The 26026-nt window shown below is 38.2% G+C and overlaps 1 protein-coding gene across 2 annotated transcripts in view; it reads left to right on the plus strand.

Moving 5' to 3' along the window:
• The first annotated feature begins 2701 nt into the window (after positions 1–2701).
• Positions 2702–26026, plus strand: part of LOC107743558 (uncharacterized) — a 28487-nt gene continuing 5162 nt past the window's right edge. The window contains exons 1-11 of one of the 2 annotated variants that reach the window (XM_016556832.1): positions 2702–2876; positions 5002–7389; positions 7486–7603; positions 8503–9034; positions 9468–9923; positions 14324–14509; positions 14911–14991; positions 15116–15228; positions 15369–15427; positions 16151–16240; positions 21745–21788. In XM_016556832.1, coding sequence (XP_016412318.1) covers positions 5164–7389; positions 7486–7603; positions 8503–9034; positions 9468–9923; positions 14324–14509; positions 14911–14991; positions 15116–15228; positions 15369–15427; positions 16151–16240; positions 21745–21788 — 3905 coding nt within the window. In that variant the 5' untranslated portion in view covers positions 2702–2876; positions 5002–5163. Of the gene's footprint in view, positions 2877–4731; positions 4772–5001; positions 7390–7485; positions 7604–8502; positions 9035–9467; positions 9924–14323; positions 14510–14910; positions 14992–15115; positions 15229–15368; positions 15428–16150; positions 16241–21744; positions 21789–26026 lie in introns of those variants that run through there. The other variant, XM_016556833.1, reaches the window with a different exon arrangement.

Below are 26026 nucleotides of genomic sequence, written 5' to 3' on the forward strand. Positions count from 1 at the left end.
TGTTATTTATTTTCGGAATTTTACTGCAGGCTGTCTTCAAATGGTATTGTCTATTGGATTGATTCTAGGCTTCTTGTGCTTGTTTGTTTTGACTTTGCAATTGTAACTTCTTGTGGAGACTTTTGCTTTTAGTGGTTGCAGAAAAATAGTGTATTATTAATGTATATTTGAACTCATGTGCTTTAATTTTTGATCATAGATCTGTTGTATACCCTAGACGTCCATTGTGGTCATCAGTCACCTTAGAAGCTAATGTCTAAGAGCAGTCAATTTGAGTAAAGTATTCTTTCCAAAGCTCTCAGATAACACAGTAGGTAATGCAGTACAGCACTACCCAGTGCCTGGTGTCTCTGTGTTTGTGGGAGGTCAGCCGAGTTGTACAATATTTGTACAGCACTCTTATGTCTTAAAGTTAATGCCTAAACTCTTGCTCTTAAACTACTTTCACATTATGTACACCGAGAAAAAAAAAATCGAAACAATTTTCACTCTGAAATTGCTAGTACGTTTCACATATAATTACAAAGAAATGGCAAGTAACACACTGAATTAAACATGAAATGTTCAAGTAGAAAAACTGGAATAGTATTTTCTTGTAAAATGTAATCCAGTAATCTTTATTTTATTTACAACTTCTAAAAATCATTTTTACAGTGTAATGTGTTTTAAAGATATTTATTTTTTAATTACCTACAGTATTTTTCAACATACAAATACAAATTACCTACAGTTTTTTTGACGTACTCATTTTTGCCTTTAACTGAAAAATGAGTGTTTACTATTGTCACTTTGCATTATTGACACACTATTTTTCTAATTAATGCTGTACAGTTGCTTTGACACAATCTGTATTGTTAAAAGCGCTATATAAATAAAGGTGACTTGACTTGACTTGACGTACAAATAGTTTATATAGTCTCAATTATGAGGTCAAAAAAAGGTCATAAAATGATTACACAATATTAAAAATGTATTAACATTAAAAATTTTTAAAATGAGAAAAAGTATTGCATGGCACAATGCAGGATAGTGCTGTCACATCATGTCAACTACTCAAATACTGTATATAGTAAAGGGTGGAGAGGAAATTGTAGGTAGAGAGTATGAATGACAGCACTATGGCTCACTATGTCACATGCACTAACCATTAGACCATGGCTTTGACTCTTGGAAGTTTTGCTGATTTACCACAATCCTCTTGAGGCAGCAAGCACAGTGCTGTTAGCAATGAAATATTTACTGTATGTATATATATATATATATATATATATATATATAAATATATTTACAATATACTGTGCTGAATGTATGAAACATTGGAGTGACTCATTAGAAGTTGCTAGTATATTACATTGTTGAGTACTGCCAGGAGCTACATTGAGAGGCATGTGTTTATTTTATTCTTAATATCTCTCCTTATATTTTATTTAAAAGAAAACAGGCTTGTGCTTTAATTTGATTTTCATCTGTTGGTGCCTTAGGTCCTAGTACAGTAAAATCACAGCCTTTAGGCATGCACAAAACATAGTGTAATATATGCTGAAAACAGCAGTCAATGTAGTGTTCAACAAGGTTAGACTAATGAAAAACTTTAACACTTTAACAAGCCTATATTCAATGAGCATCACAAGTGATCTCCAACATTTAAAGCAGCAGTCGGGAACAAACAAAGCATTGACAGAAGTATGTCAAAATCCCCGCCTTGGCGAATATTCACATAAACACAGTCGATGTAAGCACTGTACTTTGTTCTTCACTCATACTGACACTTACATACAGACAGAGCTCTGAAGAGGATTTACTGTATGCTCCACAGGTGATAACTCAACCTCACAGTGAAAGACCTGCACAATTAATAACATATTGCAACTTGTTATTTATTGTTTGTTGCATATTTGTTTTTAGTTGTCTAGGGACCTAATAAAGTTACTAATATTGAAATGTTATTGAAAAATGCATTAACCAAAAATGGGGGGGAAAAAAGGTTCCCAGACACAGATTTAAAGGGATATTCCACCCAAAAATGAAAATTGTCATCATTTCATTCCACCTATGTCATTCCAGACTTGTATTTCTTTCTTTTGTGGAACACAAATGCATGCGGGCAACAAAAAGCACCAACCTAGTGATGTTTACACTTACAGTTAATCTACAGTTAAGAATTTACTCTAATGTAAGCACAGCTAATCATTACAGCTCTGTCGCATCACAGTCATCTCCTGTTTACTATGAAGTATAATTGTATTAAGCTGTAGAATTATTGTAAAAAAATTACACAAACAAAACAACAGCAGCTACTAGCAGTAATATATGTTAAATTCACAAAAGTGTTTTTTTTTTTTTTTACATTGTGAGAGTGTCTGCTGAAACTCAGGATTGTTTCAGTTCAGATCAATAGTTGTAATCCCAATGGCCTTTTCTCAACCCCTGCTACTGTATAAATCTATTTACAAGGGGCTTTCCCTCTGGCCAGCACCCAACCTGGGAGCAACCCCCCCCTTACCATCTGTCACTGTGTTACTGCAAAATGCAAAAAGACCGAGAGCTGACGCACCTGATAGGCTTCTTTTTAGAATGAGGTAGGTCTTAAGAACATGAGTGACAGGGTGTATGCCGGAAGTCCTGTTGAGCTAAAACAGGTTTTCGGGAGGGGGGAACGACGCGCTAAGTCGTCTGGGTGGCGTAAATCCAGTATGCGTGAGCCAGTAAGGCAGGCCCGAGCTGTTTTTATTTTGTGTGGAGAAGAGAGGGAGGCACAGAGACTTCATACACATGAATAGCCTCTTTTTCTGAAGTCTCTGAAGGAGGGAATTTACTGCGTTCCCACTGCTGCAGTGTAGCGGATGGGAAGGAGCGGTTGAGAGGGGAGTTAACAGGTAAAGGGAGGGGCTTGACTGTAATTGGTTTCTATGTGTGTTCATGTAACAGTTACAGGAGTGAGGACAGGAGGAGGGGTTGGAAGAATCCTATTAGCTACAGCAGAGGAAAAGTAGGTCTAAATGGCCTGCTTAACAGAAAGAACATATATTAACAATGTGTTTGAACAATTTCCTTAGCTAATTTTGACGTTTTCTGACATTTCAGAAATAAAATAGTACACCAATGATTTAAATGGCTGAGAAAGTCAAAATAATTAATAAACATGTTAAACATGCTTTGCAATGAATGACAGTAAGTAGGATTTATAATATTTAAAAAACAAAACAAACAAAACTTAAAATTACACCATATACCTCTTCATACTCTTTGGGAATATTAAAGATATGAAAGCTAAATTTTTTTCCATAATTAAAATTGTAGGTTTCATTTCAAAGATTTTTGCAGTAGTTGCAAAGCAGAATAATTAGTACTCATCATGAAAATCACCAAATTTGTGGGTTAAAAAACAACAACAAAAACAACTAACACTTCAGATTAGGGAACTCTATTCACTATTAACTAGCTGCTTATTAGCATATTGGCTATTTATTAGTACTTATTTAGCACATATTAATGGCTTATTCTGCATGACCATATTCCAGATCCCTTAACCCTACCCAATACCTAAACATAATTACTACAACTATTAATAAGCAGCAAATTAGGAGTTCGTTGAGGGAGAACTTTTAGTTAATAGTGAATATGTGTTCCTTAATGTAAACTGTTACCAAAAAGTTTTATTTTAATTTTTTAGTATTTTAAAAATATATTAAAGTAGCACTAGAAACAAAATAATAGTCTTTCTATATCTACATATATTTGTAGTTAATTCTAACAAATTTTTAACAAACATCTGACAATATTTTGTCATGAATGTGGCATGTTCTTTTTGTTAAGGAATTTGATCCTAAAACAAGTTAATTAAAGGGGGATCGATTTCAAGTTGTTACAGGTTACCTTGGAACATGTAAAACAGATAACGTTACTAGGCATACAGTATAGTCAATACATTTCAGCTAAAGCACTGCAGGAAGACTGCAGTAAGTAAGGGCTTTGAATGTGAAAATCTGCTATTCACGTACAAAAGCTCTGCTTCTGTCATTCAGACTGACTGCAATTATGAGCTGAGAGTTATTTAAAGTGTTAGTCTCCCTACCTGCCTGTGTAGTTTGACTCTGTGGCATTATTGGTGTCTGGTTTGTGAATATGATGAATAGTGTTTTTCAAATACAAAGGAAGTGTTTGTAGTGTGTGTGTATGTAAGAAAAAGAGAAGAGAGACCTAGAGAGCTCCCATACATATGTATAAGCACGTGTGTGGTCTCTGAGAGAAATCTATGCTCTATCCTTCCCCGCCTCCTCCCCCATAACTGCAGTGGTGGTCATGATGCCGGGTGCGTACGACTCAATCAATTGAGTGCAACACCTGGCACACATCCAATCGCAGCCACACTTGCCCACTCTCACAAGAGCTGACAGAACACAAGCAGCTGTGTGAGACTAGCATGTGAGAGCTTAGACTGGCTTATGAGCATCAAAGAGAGTGAAGCCTCGAAGGCATTTTGTAATGATCAGCCTCGTCTCTCTTCTGAGCTATTGAGATATGCAGTAGGTTTATTTCATTTAATGTGAACTGACTTTGAGGTTTTGTAAAGGTGATTGCAGTCTAATGCAGATGGTAAAGCCTTTCTGAATGCATTACAGGAGAAAGATTTATATGGAGTTCTATGTGTTCTATGGTCACGAGGATATGTTATGTTTAATTAGAATGTCACACATATAGATCCTCTTGCCATCAGTAAACACACTATTTATTTTGGAGGAGTACAGTATAACCAAGAGGAGCCAAGGCGGTTAGTTCACAATTTTTTTGCTTTAGATTTATTGTGCGATTTCTAACTTTTTCATAAATATCAATTTAAATGAGAGTTCAAAATACTGTAGACCTAGAACATATTGCTTGCTAGTGTTAATGTTAGAGTGAGTTATGCTGGTCAGTGTACAAATGTCATACTGAACCTATTCTAAAAGATGTTAATGTAATGTTAAAGTTGAAATACTTCTTCTTGTTTGTCTCTTATAGGTGATTTTGAGGATGATATTGGAGTCCATCCAAACTCTATCTCAGATGTGAACAGCAATATACTTCCTGAGCAAGCAAGATGACCAGTATGATTAATCAATTGCAGAGAACATGTGTTGTGCTGTAGGACAGGCTGATTTTGCAGGCTAATTTTGGTCAGTCATGTCTCAGTCAGGTAAAATCCTCCACCTGTATGTAGAGGTGAGATCTGTCACTGATGAAGAAGGAAAAGACCTGGGAGATGTGGCGAAAACAGACTCCCTCATGTTGACAGCACCAGACATCCTTCAGTCATCGCAGTATAGTGGCCCTAATGCACCACATGGCCAGACATCCCCACGTGGAGTCCTGCATAAAGATGGAAGCAGCACCCAGACCTTGGCCTCTAGTAAATCAACATCTAGACACTCCGTAAGTTTTCAGCTACATCCAGGACATGACTCAGACCAACCGGTGACACAACACCAGAAAAGTCTACCTTATGATGAGATAAACCAGTTACTGTCTGCCTTTCAAACAGATCCCACTGGAAATGCATGTCACTTGGTGTGTGCTCCTTCTGAACGTGACCCCTTCTTTGGGAAGGAACCTCACTTCTCAGGACGGTTTACTGCCCCTCCCACTCCCAGTGGAACTCGTAAAGCTTGCAGCCCAACTAAAATGAAGGGAGGAAATGAAGGGAGGCGATCTGTTGCCACTTTCAGTTACATTGAAAAAGCTAAAATTAAATCAGTAGAGGGTCAGTATAGCTCTTTGTGCCAAAGCAAGCCTCAGAATCCTTTCAACAGAACCATGGAGGAGAGTGCTACCCCTCTCCACCTCAGGATAAGGCTCAGTGATCCAGTGTGGCTCAACAGCTTGGAATCCATGAACAACTGTAGTTCAAAACAGCTTAGTCAAGGTTTGGGGAACTCACATATAGGTACTTCCAGCTTTAGGAGGGCAACTCTAGACTCCATTGCCAGAGAAGCCACCCATCGAGCATTGGAAGAATTCGGTTCCCCACAAATAAGGCAAAAACTGGCAGGCAACTGTCCTGATAGAGGTCATGACGTCAGAAGAGGAGATCAGCGTCGCTGTCGGTCTTGGTCTGGATCACCAGTGATACCATGCAGTTCTAGGACCCTGCCCACTAAAGCAACAATAATGGACCATGAGCGGAATAGTTTGTTTTATAGAATTCCTAGGAGCCACGCTACAGACCAACTGTCTAACCATGCCAAGCAAGCTTACTTTACAATGTCACACTCAACCGCCAACACTCAGGAGGTCTCAAACCAAAGAGTGCAAGGGTATAGGTTTCGCCCAAATTTACCATCCTGTAAGCCTACAGCTATTCAACATGAACTGCCAGCTATGATTTTACTTCAACCATCAAGCAATCAACAAAACAGTCATTCCATAAGTGATAGTCCATGGCAAGCCCACAGAGTTAATTTCAACCTGGCCAACTCAAAAAATAAGGTAGAAGAAAGAGCTAACCAACTGAGTGGAAGGAGGAGCGTATCCCCAGCCACAAGTCCCGAGATAGCTTGTAAACTAGCAGAAGAAGCCACCAAACTTTCCATACTTATGGAAGCCCGGAGGTCTCCAACCCCAACCCCATCATCGACAGACACAGTAAAGTCTGACAGTCCCCAGCTGGGACATTCAAGAGAGCCTCAGCTCTATGCTAGCTTCCAGGGCCCTGGAGCACAAACTCACTCTAATTGCAACCTTCCTGGTCAGGAGTACAACTGTAAACAAGAGTCTGTCAAAACTGGTCACCACTCTGTTCAAACAACTCCTCTTTTGCCCCACATTGGAAGTATATCTCCAGCAGCTCCAGCAAGGTTGAACCGATCAGATGTAATACCGTCCTCTCCAATACGAGACCCACGGATAGAGAGAACACCGTTGGTAGGGAAGGACAGCCCGACTTTGCATCGGCACCTGTCTTCCCAGTACACAAGAGACAATCATACACCTAGCTATGAGCGTAGGCAGTATGAGACACTCAGAGGTCTCAAAGACAGCCCAAATAGCAGCAGGAGACATTTCACAAGGCCTAACCTAGAGACATCAAGCTGGACCGCTCAGCAAAAGCATGGGAAAGAGGAATGCTTAGCCAGAGAAAAGGGAAACTTGAGGGAGATGGACAGTCATAAGAGCAATAGTCCAACAACACCAGTCTCTCAAGAGAACCATTGTAGGGTCTCAATGCAGAAAAATGAGATGAAAGCTGACACTAGGACTAACAAGGACTGGAGTGGTACAGCATCACAGAGTTCCAGTGGGGTCACAGGCAGCCTTATAGAGAGCACGCTACATGAGAAAGACTGCATATCCTCTGAAATATCTAGCAAAACCAGCCAGAAGAGTTCTGACTCTGGAAACACAGGCATACAGGTAATCTTGGTACACATCTTTAGATTCATCTCATGCCTTGATTCACTTCTTGATTTTGTTGTCTGATAACTCAGATAACTCAATTTTTGTTTGTAGTCTGAAAGTGGACCATTTCTTCTGAGGCCTTCCTTGCGCTCTCAGAAGATTGCTCGTGCCAAATGGGAGTTCCTGTTTGGGTCCCACTCCGATCAACAAGATCAGCATGAAACAAATGGTGAGAATTTCTTAGAAATGTCCAACTCATACTTCCAGAAGGCAGTTTTCTGAAATGTCATCCTTATTTCTTTCATTTGCCTCTCATTGTAAACAAGCTGTTTGCCTCATAATGAATGCTTAATCCAATTATGTAACAAGCCTCATCCCCAAAGCATGACATTAGGATTTGCCTTCTCTGTTTAACTTGGCTCTTTGTTTTTTTCTCATTGCTTCTCAAGGTGTTATACTTTCTCTTTACTGAAATGACCTTTTAATGGATTTATGTTACAGCTTTGCTTGATTTTAGCTGTGGTTTTATGTTGTGTATAAATTTCTTGAAAAATTATGAATTTATCTGTATTTCCTGTGGCCTTCAGCTATATTCTTTTTAGGTTCATTGAGTTTACATTCTGTACTGTGTGTAGGTGTTTTCAATTCACTGATGTCAAAGAGAGAGAGGTTAGAAGAGAATGAGTCACTTGAATTATTCTTGAGAATTGCTTGTTTTATGTGGTTATTCCTTTCCCTTACCTTGACATTTATACAGTTTGCAAATACTTTTATCCAAAACAATTTCAGGCTATACTTTTTATCAGTGTATGCATTTCTTGGGACTCAAACTCATGACCTTGGCATTGATACTAGTGCCATACTCTACCTGTTGAGCTACAGGGCCTAATGTCATACAACTGTTAATTTAATAACGTCCTTATTTGTAAGCCAAGTCAGATAAAACCTTCTGCAAATAGAAGTAAATGTGGCCAAAACCATTTACTGTTTACTGAAACTGAATTATAAAGGTTAAACATTTTGTCTGTTTAGAGAGACTGTTTTATATACAGTATATACTACCTTATTTCAAATAGAAAGAATGACACTCTCAATCCTTTGGTTTTCCTTTATTAACACACATTCCAGGCTCCTCCACCACACCCTCCAGTGGTTGTTCCAGTGAGTCTCCAACACCCATTCCACCCTTGTCTACCCCCGTAAGGCCAATAACAACCCACTCAAGACACTGTAAATCAACTGGCTCTTCGAAATCTGCATGCCACAATGTACAGCAAGTTGAAGTGGAGTTGATAAACCATCATCCCACAATGGAGCGCTCCAATAAGACCGGCATCACCAGACGTAGTGTCAAATATTCAGAGACAGACATAGATGCGGTGCCCCAGCGCTGTTACAGGGAAACAGACCTTGATGAGGTGATGCTGGCAGAACAGGAGGAGGTGGACTCTGCTTTTGGCAGTAACCGCAGTGTGCTAGGCACCTCAGGCACTAACAGCAGCAGCCCCCTGGAGGGAGTGTTGTGCCCACATACAGATGGTGAGGAGGAGCTGCAAGATGAAGAGGTGGTGAGCTGGGCCAGTGTGAGGATGCAAGGTGACAAAAAGAGGCAAAATGCCACACCTGAGGGAGATGAAGTGTTTAGTCGACTGCTAAGAGGGTGAGTGTGGAATATAATACACTATAGCTCCACTGCATATGTGAATTCTCACACATATCCGACACCACATCCCAGTGAATGCAACAGAAGACTTTCACTTGATATCTGTTTAAGATTTCGATTTTGTATGCCTGCTTCATGTTGTCTTGCTCCATTTTGAAGACTTTAGGGGAAAATTAAAGTGGGTCTATATAGTTTCCTGCAGACGCCCAGGGGGGCTGCAATGGAGTGCAAGGAGGTCAGAGGAAAAGTTTTGAGAAAAATAGTATTAAAATGGTATAAATAAATAAAATAATAACATAAAATTAATTCACATTTACATATACATTATAATACTACTAAAGACTTCATCAGATTATTTTGTGGCATAATTTTAAATGATGCAGACATTTAAATCATAGGAGCACATCTATGACTTATGCTCTTCTTGCAGTCCCCCAGATTGCCAGCCTGACAGCCACACGGCTTTGAAGTCTCCCATCTCTGTCACCAGCCCCTGCCGAATCTCATCAGATGGCTTGGACTCCTTCAGCAGACACTTTGAGAGCATTATGGAGTCGCACCGTGCCAAGGGCACCTCTTATAGCAGCCTGGATAGTGAAGACATCACCCCTAGTGGCCCACCTGTCTTCACTTTTGACTTTCCGACTCTCACTCCTGAGATCCAGAGTCAGATCAGTGAAAGTGCCAAGCAGATAATCGAACTGAACTTCTCTCCTCTAACGTGCCCCGAACCACCTGCTGTGTCTGATCCCACAGAGTGTGAGGCCTCCCAGGACCTGCACAGGGAGGACCAGAGTGGTGTCTGTGAAGAAGAGAGTCCATTCTGCAGTGGATCCTGCTCTGATCAAGCCTGCAGGCCTGATTCAGACACAGATGCTTCCATAAGGTTAGTATCGGTCTGGTGATATTTTCCATGAGTTGTCATAAATATCTCATCATCACTGCATGTCAACAAATATGCTAGTGTAATGTAAACACCCCCCAAACCCCCCTGGTGAAATAAACACTTGGAAGAATAATAGTATTTACACACATTAGAAGAGGAACAGCTGGCAGTGCAGACACACACACTAAGACAAACTCATTCCTGTCCTCATCATAGTACGACATCAAGCTGTAGTTGCTCTCAAAATGCAAACAGATGTTTTGATGACAGATGGTACCCACAACTCTATGTAATTTGCTCATTTTTACATATTTTAGTAACCAGTTGTTCAGTGAAAATGGATTTAATGGGCTTTCTATTTTAAAGGGATAGTTCACCCAAAAATGAAAATTCTGTCATTAATTTGGGTTTAGAAAAAGAATTAACGGTTGAGTATTTACCACTAGAGGGCAGAGCCGAGCTTTGTGATTTTACTGAGATACCAGCTCACTTTGTTTTCTGGATGATCTGTTTTGACTTGGAATGAGCTCCAAATAGATTTTCTTTCAGCAATGCCCTTGATGAATGTAGTGTGAACTTTTTTTTTCTCATTCATTTTTTTAGGGCTTGCTTCAAATCATCCTCAGATAAATAGAACTGTACGTAGCAAGCAGTCATATAAGGATAAAGTTCCTAACTAAATAAGTTTTCCTTGGGTAGGCCTAAACACAGATTTGTGTTTAGGCCTATAATATCTTGCTACTCCTTCACTATCAGAATAAATCAGAGTGCACTTCTGAGTCCATCAGCATTCTTGTTTTCTAATAAAAAACTAAGCCTCCTTAAAAACAATGAATTTAAAAAGTTTAAATTTATTCCAAAATAAAATTGAACTTGCTGTATAATTCTTAAATTGAATATTTTTCTTGCATTTTTTCATCAGCAAATTGTTTTTTCTTGTTCTGTATGCAAAATGAATTTAGATTTATGTTTAACAACTTATAGAAAACGGTAGAAAATATATGCATTTGACCTTTTGGAAACATGGTAAGAATTGTGCAACAACAGCAGTGTTTCACAGGGTTATGTAACTTTTAGACTGGCATTTTAATGTGGCATAAGGTTTTCAAGTCCCCTACAATAAGGAACATTGTCTGGATATTTTATCTGAGGTTTACTGTGGTTATTAAGAGGGCCTGAAAGCCGACACTGTATGCTTTGATACCAGGGCCAGATAGACCTGGAGCTTTGCCAGGCACACTCGGTCTCCATAGTGAGAGCAGATTAACTTGTCGTGTGATTTCAGGGTTTTAAATAGAGTGAGTTGGAAACTATTACTGTTTCAGCAGGGCTGTATCTGACCATTATTTTATTTAAATGGCCACTAATAGTGAAGAAACACAATCCATTATTCTAACACACGATCTTATAGATTGATACATATTAATAATTTGTTAATGAGACTGACTGTGTATTCAGCACCATGTTGAAATGGAGATTGACAAAGTCTAATGGGAGGGACGAAAGTAACAAGGCAAGACAAAGAGAGGAAGAGAGGGTTGGAAAGAGGGGAAAAGGGGGAGTAAACTGTTGTGAAAGGAAATACAGAGCATATCCACCAGCGAAAAATAGCTCAGCTGACAAGAGAGGAACACGCATTCACATCCACAATCACGCACAAACAGGCAAGCGTAAGGCGGGAGCTGGTGGGGCGAGAAAGAACGAGAGAAAATAAAACAGATGAACAGCTGTATCAATCCTCTGACTACGCTATAGGCACAAAAAGAGCTTGTGAAAGTTTGGAGTAGGATAAGAGAATCAGCAACACAGCGACTAAAAGACTTTAATGACAGTTCAAGGGACTTGCAAAAGCAGAGGGTCAGATTTCTTCTAAACCTCCTCAGGCTAGTTCTGGACAAAAGGAGGTTCAGGGGAGGGTAGAAAATGTGGAGGGCTGGATGCTGGGTTTATAAGTGAGCTCCTGTCATCTGGCTATGTAAGGTATGAAGGGGCAGGGCTAAGGTGATGGCTCATTATGTGCTCTGCTGGGGGGGTGGGGCCTTGGAGGATAATTACATGTATGCCCCCCACCCTGCCATATACCGGTGAGTAGGAAAATGTAGACTTCTTTTGAACATTTTGTTTGTATCAGTGTTGTTATAGTATCAGTGAGATACTATTATAGTTTTTATGAATGATTTTTTTTTTGCATTTTAATTTAACTTTTAAAGTTTTACTGATTTTTATTAGCAATTTTATTAATTATTTATTTTATTATTGTCATTATTCAAATGTATGTGTAGTGTTTATTTTTTATTCTTTCCTTTTTTTTCAGTTTTAGCTATCTAATCTCATTTGCTAAATAGTGTTTGATGAATAACTGAGGCAATTCACAGTTTATCACACTATTAAAATGCAGTATTTAAAAGCACTTCAAGGATTTTATGAAGACCATTATGGTCTCAATTTAACAGCCAGGGTCTGAATTAAGTTGAGGTTTGGGTGGTCTGACTCCTCTAATTCAAATTTGTTGTCAAAACGACTTTTACATATAAGTATATGTTTTAGTCAGGGTTTCAAATATTTTGGTAACAAAAAAGTTAGATTAGTTAGTTAGGTACCTGATGGTAAATAGATGCTCGCTACCAGAAATCGTGTTAGCCTGAGGATGTAACCATAGTAACGGTCGATTCCTTGTCGCTAGGATCATCATCTGACAGAGCATTGACAAAACATAAGCACTATCACTTCATTGCTGATTAAAATATTACAAAGATATCACAATCATATTTATCTTGCGTTACGCAAGACCAACCTCAACACACTGTGAAAGTTCCTCCTTACAATTTCTTTAAAAACATCAACTCACTGAAAGCCACTGTATAGTTTGTGCACTGTTGTTATAGTCACTTTTCCAATATGTGTTTTCATTACCAGTCAAGACCTAAAATTCTAGTGCAACTCATTGTCAGTGCAAGGTATCATATCCTCGGCATGTGATACTGACATCATTGTCTGTCTAAGCTATCTAGTCATGCAAAAAAAATGTTAAATGATGCATTCGTTTTCCTCCTTTGATATGTAAATCTTGTCATCCATCGTTAAAAAGAGGTGTGTTAAAAAAATTTCAAAAAGCACTGGAATGTTGTAGAGCCTCAGCACATATGAGGTGATTGTTTACATTTACCTCCCTGCATTTATTTGTGCAATGCAGAAATATGTATTGCCATTTGTAACAATCATTGTCTTGCATTTTTCCCCCGTTAAGTTGCCCTCACCAAATAAGTTATTCAAACACAGGTGTCTAATTATATGATGTCTGACATAAAAAAACAAGATTTAGCAAAGGTATGTCTGTTAGTCACTGTGCATCTTTGTAGAAGCTCTTCTCACATCCTAGAAGCCGTGGCGGAAAAGCTCTCTATATTTCTTCCTGGTTTTCTCTGCCATGTTTCTATCTGTCCATTGTTTGAAGAAGAAACAGTCTGCCCTCATACCCTTTCTTCGAGTCTCCTCCCCTGCCTTGTTTGTGGACTATCCGGTTGGAGTAGTTTAGGAATGGAGAACTTCGGAGCAAACCAAAGACAGATGACAGGGGGATGATCTGCATGTGGCATGAACTTTCTGGTGCTCGTACATCTAAAAGACTTTGGAATGCAGTGGTTTAAAGGCAGAGTTGGGTCACTGAGGTAGAGTAGATGCTTTTTTTAAGCACTTTTTGGGGAGAGCTCCTCTTGTTTTGGTTTTACAGACCTTTTATGTGAAGTTTGTGGAGTTTTACGTTTTAGTTTTTGGTTCAAGACTGAATGAAATGTGTTTAGTATATATATTTGACACTTTTAATATAAGTTAAACTTCTTTCTGTTCTCTCATTATTCACATGTGAATATCAGCTAAAAACCTTTATGTGTGTGTGTGTGTGTATGACAAGCTTTTGTGCATTTGAATGGTGTACAAAGGGCAAATGTATTATGCGCTCACAATAGTTTGTCAGGGGTGCTTTTTTTAGTTGTTAAATGCTAGTTTCTCTGTAAATGGTGTATTGAATTGATCTGCTGGGAAAGAGTCGGTAAAGGTAGATCAGATAGACTCTATTTACATCACACTGCTAGTGCTAAGAATGACAGGTTCAGACAATATTGATAGAAGATAAACAAATTTAACCTCATGATTTGACTGCTTTGATGAATAGTCAGTATTCATATATTCAGTATGGTTCTGTATGCTTATACTGTGTAGTTGTCCATGATGGCTGATTTTAAGCCCAAGCATATTTAGGTATCATATCTGGGTTGCCTTTTTTACAAGTAAAATGTATACCACTTTTACTTTTACTTGGTAATGTTATAACTCGTATTCAAATAAATGTGTGTCACCTGTCATGTAGATGTCATATACATTTATTTTTCCTCTGGTTTCAGAGAGAGGCCATCACGGCCGGTGTCTGAGTCCCATCCAGAGGTGGCTGAGCGATTGGCTGTGGGCAGCGCTGAAACTCTGGCCAATGGCAACAAATCTGACCTCCAAGCTGCAAAACGGTTGGCCAAACGTTTGTACAGTCTTGATGGATTTAAGAAGTCAGACGTGGCACGTCACCTGAGCAAGAAGTGAGGATCATTTTAACTATTAATAAATACTAAGAAGCTTGTGTTTGCATTTATTTTAGTTCATTCCTCTTGCTTTGTTTTTTGAGCTTTTGTGAAGCAAAGTTATCTTTGATTATAATAATAAATACCATGTTTTAGGGCAAATGTGGAGAAATATAAGGTGGGGACTGTGTTTTAAAAATGTAAATCTGCAAATAAATTTTTAGGGTTTTGAAAAAACTTTATAAGTTAAAAATGAATAATAAATATTAATAATTCTGCGCTGTTTTAGGGTCACTTATTTGTGAAAATGACCATGTGAACAACTTTGTATGAAAAGATTGAAAAGACTTTTGGACCCCCAATATGAGACCCAAAAAACCTTATTTTCTTATGCTTTTGTCTTTTCATGATTTGTGCAGCAATGATTTCAGTCACATCGTGGCGGAGGAGTATCTCAGTTATTTTAACTTCTCAGGGATGATGGTGGATCAAGCATTAAGGTGAGCTTGCTATTCCTTCCATGTTAAGTTAAGTAAACAGTTGCTCTCATTTCACGTGTCCAACAGGTTTATTCAAATTCTCAGTCTGTTTTTCCTGTTGTGTTATGTCGTGCTTGTTTCTTAGAATGTTTTTGAGAGAGTTTGCCTTGATGGGAGAGACACAAGAGAGGGAGCGAGTATTATCCCATTTCTCTAAAAAATACCTGCAGTGCAATCCGAACACTATACTAAATGAAGGTAAGTCACACCAGCATTGTGTGTGTGAATGAATGTGCATTTGTTGTGCATCTGATGTGTATTATAATATGACTAACACTAGGGGGTGCTCTTGCTCTGATTATGTGAGCTTATGAGAGCTCTGTACCTCTGTGTTTCAGACAGTGTTCATACACTGACTTGTGCCTTGATGCTGCTCAACACTGATCTGCATGGTCATGTGAGTTTGAGAAATGACATATCTGACGTTCTGATGTACCATAAACACATAACAAACAATAAATAAAAAAAATAATCTTAAACCATATTCAGGTTAAAATCCCAAGATCATTTTAACTTGGAAAACATACACTGATTCTTCATAAATTTATGGTTTAAACATACTTCATGAAAATTTGACTTATTATTATATTAAATATATTAAATGATTATTACTTGTGTAATATACAGTAAGCTATAAAGCATAAATACATTTTGTTTTGTTTTTGTTAGATTCTACAATGTGTTTTTGCTGTGCAGAATTTGACCTTCTAAAATGAATGCCAGTCACATCCCTGAAATGTTCATGTCTGTTTTGTGGAAAACAAAAAAATATTATATGACTGTTAAAAAACTATTATTATTACATGTACAAGATTCGAGTCTCTGTGAAGGGAGCTGGAACTGTGTTTTTAGGATGGATTTTATTCTCTGAGCTGTTCAGCACCCTGAGGGGATGAGGAGGAGTGTCGGTTTTACAGTTAGGAATAAAAATAGAAATTCATCCATAAATGTAATAGTAAAAACATTTCTCAAGGGGAAGCAAAATAATTTTTGCACAAAATATTAACACATTTACTGCCCACTGTGTACTTGGTATTTTAAGTGTTGTTGAGTGCACAGGAACTGTGAAATAGGTCAGCGCATCTGTGAATTTATATGCTATCGTCTCTCTCTCATTCAGAACATCGGGAAGAGGATGTCCTGCATGCAGTTCATTAGTAACCTGGAGGGGCTAAATGATGGCCAAAACTTCCCAAAAGATCTTCTCAAGGTTTGTAGGGTTTTCAAGCATTCACACACTGACCTCTTTTGCATATTGAATGATCCCATTAAGGTATAATTGTGTTCAAGCCATAGAAGACATTTACCTGCACCACAGCTAATGAAATATCCCTGTGTGTAATTAGCTTATTCTAAATAAATTAAGGCATGCACATTTTTGACCTGCTTTTCTCTTGAAAAAAGGCTCACTCTTGTTATTTAATATGATGCATTTTAGTAATTTTGGACAATTAATCAGCTCATTAATGTCATAGTAGAATAGTTTTAAATAGTTCAGTTTTTCACAAAATAATAAAAATGTTCATACACTACAAACTTCAAAAGTTTGGGATTGGTAAGATTTTTCAAATGTATTTGAAAGAAGTCTCTCATACTCACCAAGGCTGCATTTATTTGATTAAAAACAGTACATAATATGCTTTGATATACTCTGGGTTGATTAACCCAGAGTTGCTTTATTTAAATGTATAGAATCTGCAATGTTGTCAATCAATAATCATAATAATCTTATTCACATCTGAATATTCTTGTGCATGTAAAATAATTATCAGAATATTCTTGTGCATGTAAACGTCCATATAAAGGGCACCTTTTATTGTAGATATTTTTGGAGAAACCCTTCTGTATTTTGAAGTTGTTGTAGAACCTTTCTCACAGATCATAGCTACATAATGAAGTTTTGAGTTATAATGCTGCACTGAATACACGCTGTGCCTGAAATTATTGATTTATTGCCATTTTATTGTTTGCCATGTTTGAAGTTGAGTGTTGTGACTAAAATCAGTCATGTGGGGGATTTCTGTCGCAGCTGATGTCAACGAACTTCCTGTGCGCCCCCAATGTGCTAGCACTGAGGCTTTGTCTATTTTAGTCCCTTCTCTCGGATTACAGGCCACGCTGCACAAGAATAATAGTCACATGATGACCGCACCTGAACCACTCTGCTTTAAAATTACAGGGAGCCTTTCAAACGTTCGGTCCTCCCACTCTCTCTCTCTCTCTCTCCTCTGGCCATCTCTCTCTCTCCTCTGGCCATCTCTCTCTCTCTCTGTGTCGCTCATCCCTCGTTCTCTCCTCTGCCCTCTCACTCTGTGCCTCGCACTATTCCATCACCTCCCACCCCCTCTCTCTCTTCACAGTTTTTCAGCACCTCTCTCTCTTGGCCATCTCTCTCTCTCTCTGTGTCGCTCATCCCTCGTTCTCTCCTCTGCCCTCTCACTCTGTGCCTCGCACTATTCCATCACCTCCCACCCCCTCTCTCTCTTCACAGTTTTTCAGCACTCTCTCTCTCTCTAGCCATTTAACTATCTGCCATCTTGCTCTTTGTTTCACCCTATAATCTGCAAAAACTTACTCTGCTGAACTGTACTTAGCCCTGTCTGTCTAGGTTATTTCTATATCTATATAATCCTCCTTATCTCAGGCTTTGGCTGACGAATGGCATCCTTCCTCTCTCTTCTCAGCCCTGGCCTTCTTTCTCCCGGTTTCTCTCCTCCTACCTCTATGTGAGGGTGTGAAGGCCACACAGTTGCCTCATAAAGACAGTTAGTCTGTCTAACTAGGCTCTGGGAGTGCAGCGTTTAGCTACTTGGATATTTCTTCCCATAATTTTAGACTCTTTTTCATCTCTGTCTGCCTGATATTACAACAAGTCTTAGGGTTAAATATAGAGATGGCAACTGAGAGAGACGTCTGTGAGCCAACAGGTTAGGCTCTCAGTGCCTGTGTGGTTCATGACAGTTAACGGCCGTGAAAAACCTGTGTGAAGTCTGTCTTCATGCCAGCAACAGCAGGGGTGGCAGGGAGGACAGATGGGAATTTGGCTGCCACACGGCCTCTCACTGAAATGAGGGTTTTGTCATGGCATTATCATAAATGCGTTACAAATTGCTCATTCTCTCTCTCCTTTCCCTCTTTCTCTATTTTGTTCCCTCTTTTTCAGTTTGCAAATTATGGTTCTGTTCTTTCACTCAGTTGTGTGAACAGCATAATTCCTTTGTTATCTCTCAGTATGTGCATGTGCATCATTGCATTATGTATTATGCTCCTCCTACTGGTCACTACACAACTTACAGCTTCAAACTGAGAGATGCTGTTTTGACGATTGATTTTTACATATCTGGTAACACTTCAATAAGGTTCAATTCTTTAACATTAGTTCATGCGTTAGGTATCATGAACTAACAATAAAGCAAAATGCATTTATTGATCTTGCTTAATGCTCATTTATAAATATTTTGTTGTTCATTGTTTAATCATGTTTGTTCATAATACACTAATAACTAATGTTAATTTTTACAACTTAAAATGTTAAAAATATTATTAGTATACACTTTCATTCAAAAAAGTTTGAGTTTGTAAGATTTTTACATGTTTTTGAAAGAAGTCTCTTTTGCTCACCAAGGCTGCATTTATTTGATCAAAATGCAGTAAAACTGTACTATTGTGAAATATTTTCTAATATTTTATTTTCTCTTTTAATATATTTAAAAATGTAATTTTTTCTTCTGATGGCAAAGCTAAATTGGTGCTCAAGAAACAATTATTGTAATTTTCGATGTAGAAAACAGTTGTACTGCTTAAAGGAACACTCCACTATTTTTGAAAATAGGCTCATTTTCCAACTCCCATAGAGTTAAACAGTTGAGTTTTCGAATCCATTCAGCCGATCTCCGGGTCTGGCGGTAGCACTTTTAGCTGCAGCTTAGCATAGATCATTGAATCTGATTAGACCGTTAGAATCTCGTTAGCACCTGAAAATAGTCCCCAGCACGCTCCCTGTGCAAGCAGTTATGTTGATGGAAGTTAGCCTATTTACGCTGCGTAATGTCATTGCACCTGCCCATGGTACGGCAGCAAAGTTCCTTTATTATTATGCCGGAATGAGAGTATAGTTCCTAGCCATATCAGTCTAGAAAATCGCAACTTTTCATTTTCCGTCGGTCTCAGTGAGCAGAGTGCCAAAAGAAACCGCACCAGCCAAATTAATTCACTGCTACAGTAATATCCCCAGTGACTTGTTATATTGCGTAATTCGTATTGATAACATAAGTTGACTGTTCATTGGCTGCTCCCATGTGTGAACTGTCCAATTATATTTTGTAACTCATTTGGCAAATGGATAAAGCATTTGGCTGATGGATATAAAAAAAAGCAATTTGTACAAGCTTTATGCAATAATTGTAAAAATTTAGAGTATGTTTTACAAGAAAGTTTCAGTCTTTCTACTTCAAAATTTCACGTTTAATTCAGCACATTATTTGTCAATTCTTTAAAACAATTCTTTTTTACTCAAAAATGGCTAGTAAATTTTACAAATAATTACAAAGAAGTTATTTTTTTTCAGTGACATGTTGCATTTAAAATGATTTATCAATTATTTATTGTGACATTTAATGAAATTTTTTAATAGTTTAAATAAACATTTTAAATCAGTCTGTTTATCATTTTGAAAAGTTACTGATTTATTTACATTTTTTAATTAATACATTAATACATATTTTCTTTTCTTTTTTTTGTTCTAGCCTATACAATAAAGCCAATATCAAATAACTCGAGGGTTAATACTGATTTTGAGTGCCAGCATACTCAGTTATCATAATTAACATGATCATAATTAGAGCAACAGGTTTATTGCTTATTTATTATCGTTATAGATTACAACAGACCGTTTCTACATAATGTGCACTGAAAATGAGAGTATGGCAGTAATGTGATGTGAGGATTTGCACGTTCGAGAGCCCTGAAAACTGATTGACATTCACAGGAGGGTGGGATCATCGAACATTCAAGTGCTGTGATTTGTCAGTCATGCTGGGAGACGGGTACATCAATTGAGAAGCAGAGCGTGAGAGAGACCGTGAAAGAGATCTGGCGAGATTGTGAATGCAAGAGAGAGATGGGAGGGTGAACACTCCTCCCTCACAAGATCTCATTCTCACCGCACAGCCCATTTTTTATCTGCATCACGGAGGAGGAAAAAGACTGTGAGGAGAAGAAGGAAAAGAGCGCAGGACTCAGACGCCAAACCTCTATTGTTCCTACAGCTATGCTGCAGAGCTGTGTTTTGTGGAAGGGAAAAAATCAGGTGTGAAAGAATCTGCCAATTGGATAGCGGGTGTGAGGATACAAGCTTGAAGAGAAAGAAAGGGATGAAAGAGAATTCTGGAAAACTTCTAATACATTCAAGCGTCTGACTTGGAATAGAGAAAACTGCACAAAGCAACAGGATTGTCTTTTTTCTTTGCTGATTTCCTGCTCCAGTCTGGTCCTTCTGTCTCTCACACATCTGATGTCTATTTTTCCGTCCCGGAGGGGAACGTTAGGTGACGTCACAGTTTTGGGATGCCAGTTTGAGAGTGGGTGAAAGTCAGACCCTCTCAGTCTGTTCCCTGCATGATCCCATGTGTGTTTATCTCATGCATTTACTTCAATGATGTTCGCATTCATCCGTCTGTCCTCTTCTCCAATTATCTCCATCCACCATCACGGTCCTCTGCACTGCACCTGTGAGCGTGTCAGCATGCGTTGGTGAATGTGTGTAGGTGTGATGAACTCGAGGATGTATACAAGGAAACAACTGGATGTTGGTCGCGGATCCTCATCCTTGATCGTCTTTGGTGTTTCAGTCAAAGCAGAAAGTTTGATGCAAAATGGCGCTGGTGGATTTGCAGTGGCCCGGTGATGTTTTTACATGCATAATGAATAGGAATGGATCCATAATGCAAGAGTTGGAATCACTACGGAAGGCCTGATGCCCATGTGACACCTTCAAGGATCTCCCAAAGAGCTTCGCCACTGCCAAAGACTTTGAGTTTGCCACTGTGTCATTTGATGTGCTCTTTGAACTCATTTCTACTGATTACACCCAGCACTCTGGATTCTACTCGTGGAAAAAAGACATCAAGTGAATGAAGACTCCGTCAAGTTTAATTTAACATTGTTTGATTTTAAAGCCTTCATTTCCTCATCTGTGGATCCTGTATCTTGAAAAATCATGATTGGTGTAAACAGTATTCACTCCACTGGTCGTCTCCGCTCTCGCTCCCTGTGCTCGGTGCGATGTGGACGGGACTTCAGCGTGATGGACCCGTTCCGTTACACCAAAGCACCTCGCTCGCGTTCCTTAAAGCCCCTGGCCTTCCCTGATCTGCTCGGCAAGGTTCAGGATGGCCAAAATCACCCACAAACCCGGAAGAAAAAACAAAAGGTAGCACTTGTTAACTACAGGATCTGACCTTGGAAATTTAGATCTCTATTTTCCTTCTGCCTTTTAATGATGGTTGGGCTGTTTTTCCATGATGTTTGAACTAAAATGCTCCATGAGAAAAGTGTAGTCTGCAACCTGTTTCTGGTTCATGGTTATTGTTAACTTTCAGTTGCTATTTTTAGACACGTCAGTGGGATGTTTGAGCGCACACAAATATACACGCAAAGGGCAAAACTATTGATGGGGTTGTGTGCTTTAACACTGTTGTTTTCCTCTTTTAACAGGCTCTCTACAACTCTATCAAAAATGAAAAGCTGCAGTGGACAATGTAAGTCTAATGTTTTCTCTAGTGGCTCCTTTTCACTACATCAGATTCGAGCGCACCATCCTCCTCATCCAGTTTCATCTAAAACATTTGAAAATAATTCAATGCCTCTAGAAGTGTTACTGATTTAAAAATTATGCAAGCTCATTATAGAGAATCCTTTAGCTGAAAAGGCCTTTCATTTCTTCAGTGAGATGTGCTTATTAGGTGCACTTTTAGGAAAAAAAAAAAATATATATATATTTTTTACATAGGTTCTTTACTTGAATCCAAAAAACTCTACTTAAAAATGTTCTGTAAAAAAATAACCTTTTTGATATTAAAGATAAAAATGAAAGGATTCTTTAGGATCTTTTAAATAATACTTTTAATTAATAATAATTTTTAATTAATTTTTTTATTTTTTTGCCATGTTTTTTTTTTTTTTTTGTTTCTTCTAATGACAAAGTCTCTATTTATACAAACTGTTTAATCCAAATATCACTGAAATGTTAAAGCAAACCAAATCCATAAATTATGATGACCTTTGCAAGTCTTAAAAGGGTTCTGTTTTTATTTAGAACCTTTTCACCAGGCTACAACGAATCCAGCAGGGCTCTTTTGATTAAGCCCTTTTAAGGAATCTTTTAGGGGTTCCAAAAATAAAGAGTAAACCCTTTAAGGTTATATATAGAACCATACACTCTTAAAAATAAAGGTTCTTTATTGGCACTGATGGTTCCATGAAGAAGCTTTAACATCCATGGAACCTTTTCATCGCACAAAAGGTCCTTCATAGTGGAAAAAAGTTCTTTATATTATTAAAAGGTTCTTAACACTAAAAAAATTGGTTCTTTTAAGAACTGTTCACTGAAAGGTTCTTTGGGGAGCCTAAAATGGTTCCTCTATGGTATCGTTGCAAACCCCCCCCCTTTTGGAACCTTTTTTTTTTAAGAGTGTATGTACAGGTACTACAGTATATGTGTGCCTTTATGACCTGGCCAGAGCTGTATGATGCTCTAAGCCCTTACTTTGGCTTTCCAGATTTTGTTGCCATGGTTACCGCAAGTTGCCTCTCCATAATTACAGGTTGAAATCTTTGACTGGCTAATGTGCAGACTTAAACACAGCCGTCTCTTACACACACATACCTGCTCTCATGTAAACTGTGTTCGTTCCTTGAGGGGTTTTGCAGTACCCTTGTTTATGTGTGAAGGAGAAAAGCACGAGTGATTGTTTTTTATTCTCTTTCATTCAGCAGCAGTTCTTTCATCTTCATCCATCCCAGCGTCCCTACGCTCTACCCCTCCACTCTTTTAGTCTCTCTGTTTCGCACTCCCTCCATTTCTGAGTTTGATTCACTTCATTGCACTTTCATTTATTTAGCATTGTGTGATTCTCAGCTAAAGGCCATCGTTCACTGTATGAATCAATGCACGTCAGTCACCATTATGTGCCTGCTCTTTCTACCTCCCTCTCCTCTCTCTCTCCCTCTCTCATGGTGCTCCATCTACTGAGCTGACTCTCTTGGTTACTAATGTGGAGGCCAGCAGTAACTAAGCAACAGATGAGAGCATTATCATGTGAAGGCAAAGGCTATGTGCTGTACTCCGTAGCAGTTAGAGAGAAATGTTTAGCGCTCCAGACCTCAGGGGCTCTCCAGGGTGTCTGACTGCACTCCCTGCACAGTTGTCACTCAGCTGGAAATATGTACTGTAGATAAAATACAACTGTGCTAAGCACTAGGCAATAAAGATGCAGTTTCAGTCCTTATCAGTAACTCTAAATGCACAATAAAATGCCTGTAGTTGAGGTGGGATGGTGCTTTATGTTACCTCACTTCCTGAATCATTACCTATATAAGTCAAATGCTAAAACAGCAATTAAAGGGGTCATGAAATGAGAAATCAAAATTCCCTTGATCTTTTGACATATAAGAGGTCATTGTACTATAAAAACATCCTGTAAGTTTCAGAACTCAAAACTTTTTCGTTAGTCTTTAAACAGCTTATATTGAAGCCAATCTGCCAAAACGACAGGTTGTGGAATGTGCCACTTTATGACATAATAGAGTGGGTAAACCCCGCCTACGCAGGAGAAGATCAACACCTGCTTCTACATCACTGCCTGTTTAGCTCCGCCCACCGATTCACGCATGTAGTGTAAATAACGAGAGAGGCAAACGCAGGTCTATGCAGAAATCAAACGATAAAGATGACTCAGATGACAGCAAGACGCTGTGCAGATCCAGATCGCGTCAGTAAGAACTCGGTCCTTTGTTCACTTCATTTTACCGCGGATTCGTTTACAAACAAGGCACGATTCGACGCAGGATTTTCAGAAAGATCGAAACTAAAAGACGATGCTGTGCCAAATATATTGGATCCGACAGTAATGTCGCACCCGCTGATCTATATAATGACAACTGTTAGCCAGTCATAGCAGTGGGCATTTACTTCTGAGTCTACAATCCGCCACACCTATTCAAACAGAGTGTTCCGTTGAGGGGGGTCAAAACAGGACTGAAAATAGCCTGTCACTTCTAAACTTTGATGTAAAAATCTTGATAACATTATAAGTGAACCTCAGAGAACAGTACAAAATTAGTGCTGTCAAAATTAGCGTTAACGCAGGCGATAAATTTTGCGGTCACACTAGACTTTCCGTTCCATTGACTTCCATCCATAAGCATGCGAATGCGGCAGACCGGTGTTGTGCCGAATTCTGCACCCCTGCCAGATTATGCATCCCTTCGTTGAAATCGCTATCTGATTGCCTAATCCCAAATGGGCTATGGTTAGGGGTAAGGGTAGGGGTAGGGTTAGGTTAGGGTTTGGTCAAATAATGTCATATTTGCATTAAAAATGACATAACTGAGCGAATGACACTTAATGACAGTTGTCATAAACATGCATAAAACCTCCTTCATATTCATGACATGTGTCATGTCATGATTATGAAGGTGTCATGTCAGTCTTATGCACACCCCTTCAAGTAAAGTGTTACCAATAATAAAAAAAAAAAAGGCAGTTCATGCAGGGACAGATCTAGAATTTTTTTTTAGGGTGGCAAGGGGGTGGCTTGAGGACTGTGAGGGGTGGCAACACCAAAGCAAACAACATTCAATCATCTATACATAATCTATAGTATATAATCTATACAACAACTATACTATAATTAAAAACAAATTATGACCGCAAGCAGCAATCATCGGGTTCCAAGCACCAATGGCCCATGTGCATGATTAGCGATCTAACTGAAACTTATCTCATAATGAGTTTTTTACAGGAAAGTTTAACTTGAATCTTAACTTAGGGTTTGATGAAACCGGTTACAGCAAAACACGAGTCAAAAAGGGCAACCGACTTTCAAAAGAAATCACTCCCTCTTACTGTTTAAAGGAGAGGTCAAAAATACTCCTCTAAAATGTTTACTGTCATAAGGTATGTTATCATAATATATTTAGTAAGTATGAACTTATATTCAACATTTAGACTAATCGCATGTTCATCCATTTCAAATAAATGTGAAGATATCATTTGCAGCTCAAAACTTAAGCATTTTTCTCAAGGCTCTTTTATCATTTATTTCTATAATTATGTGTAGCCATAACTTATGCTTGCAGTTTAAGTGTTTGTTTTATTATTCAAACCACAATAGTAAATAAGTGTCTTTATAGAAATGTTATAATATTATCTTGGAAGAGACCAATAAAATGGTCTCTTCATTTTAAATGGATAGCAATATATTTCATATTTCATCATGTCTGGCAACTTGAAAATATGTTTTATTGGGTCTATAAAAATTAACTAAAGATTTAAAAAATCTATAAGAATTTTACAGATTTCAATGTACAGTAATTATATAAAACTATACTGTCAGTACACCGTACTTATACAAATGAACTAAATCTATGAACTTATTTAACTTGATAATGGCTGTTTTGAATTTGCAATTACGATCATAAACTCAAAAATTAGAGATCCAATTCACCTTTAGTACACCTTTAGGACCCCTAATAACAAAATATTAATATCCAGGTAAACAAGACACTGTCTATTAAACACTCAACACAATCTAAATGTCTCTAAGCTCATTAGAGTAGGTCTACCATAATAAAGAAGAGTTTATTTGTGTAGGCTATGATATATAAATCACAAGTTTTAGTGCGTCAAGTTTAAGAGCAAGGAAAACGTTCAAATTTTCTAGAAAGAACGGTCAAAATATCAAAGCACTGAGAATGTCTGTGTTAATTATGGGAG

Source organism: Sinocyclocheilus rhinocerous, unplaced genomic scaffold, assembly GCF_001515625.1.
Source record: "Sinocyclocheilus rhinocerous isolate Xijiao unplaced genomic scaffold, SAMN03320098_v1.1 scaffold677, whole genome shotgun sequence".
In the NCBI taxonomy this organism is placed as follows: domain Eukaryota; kingdom Metazoa; phylum Chordata; class Actinopteri; order Cypriniformes; family Cyprinidae; genus Sinocyclocheilus; species Sinocyclocheilus rhinocerous.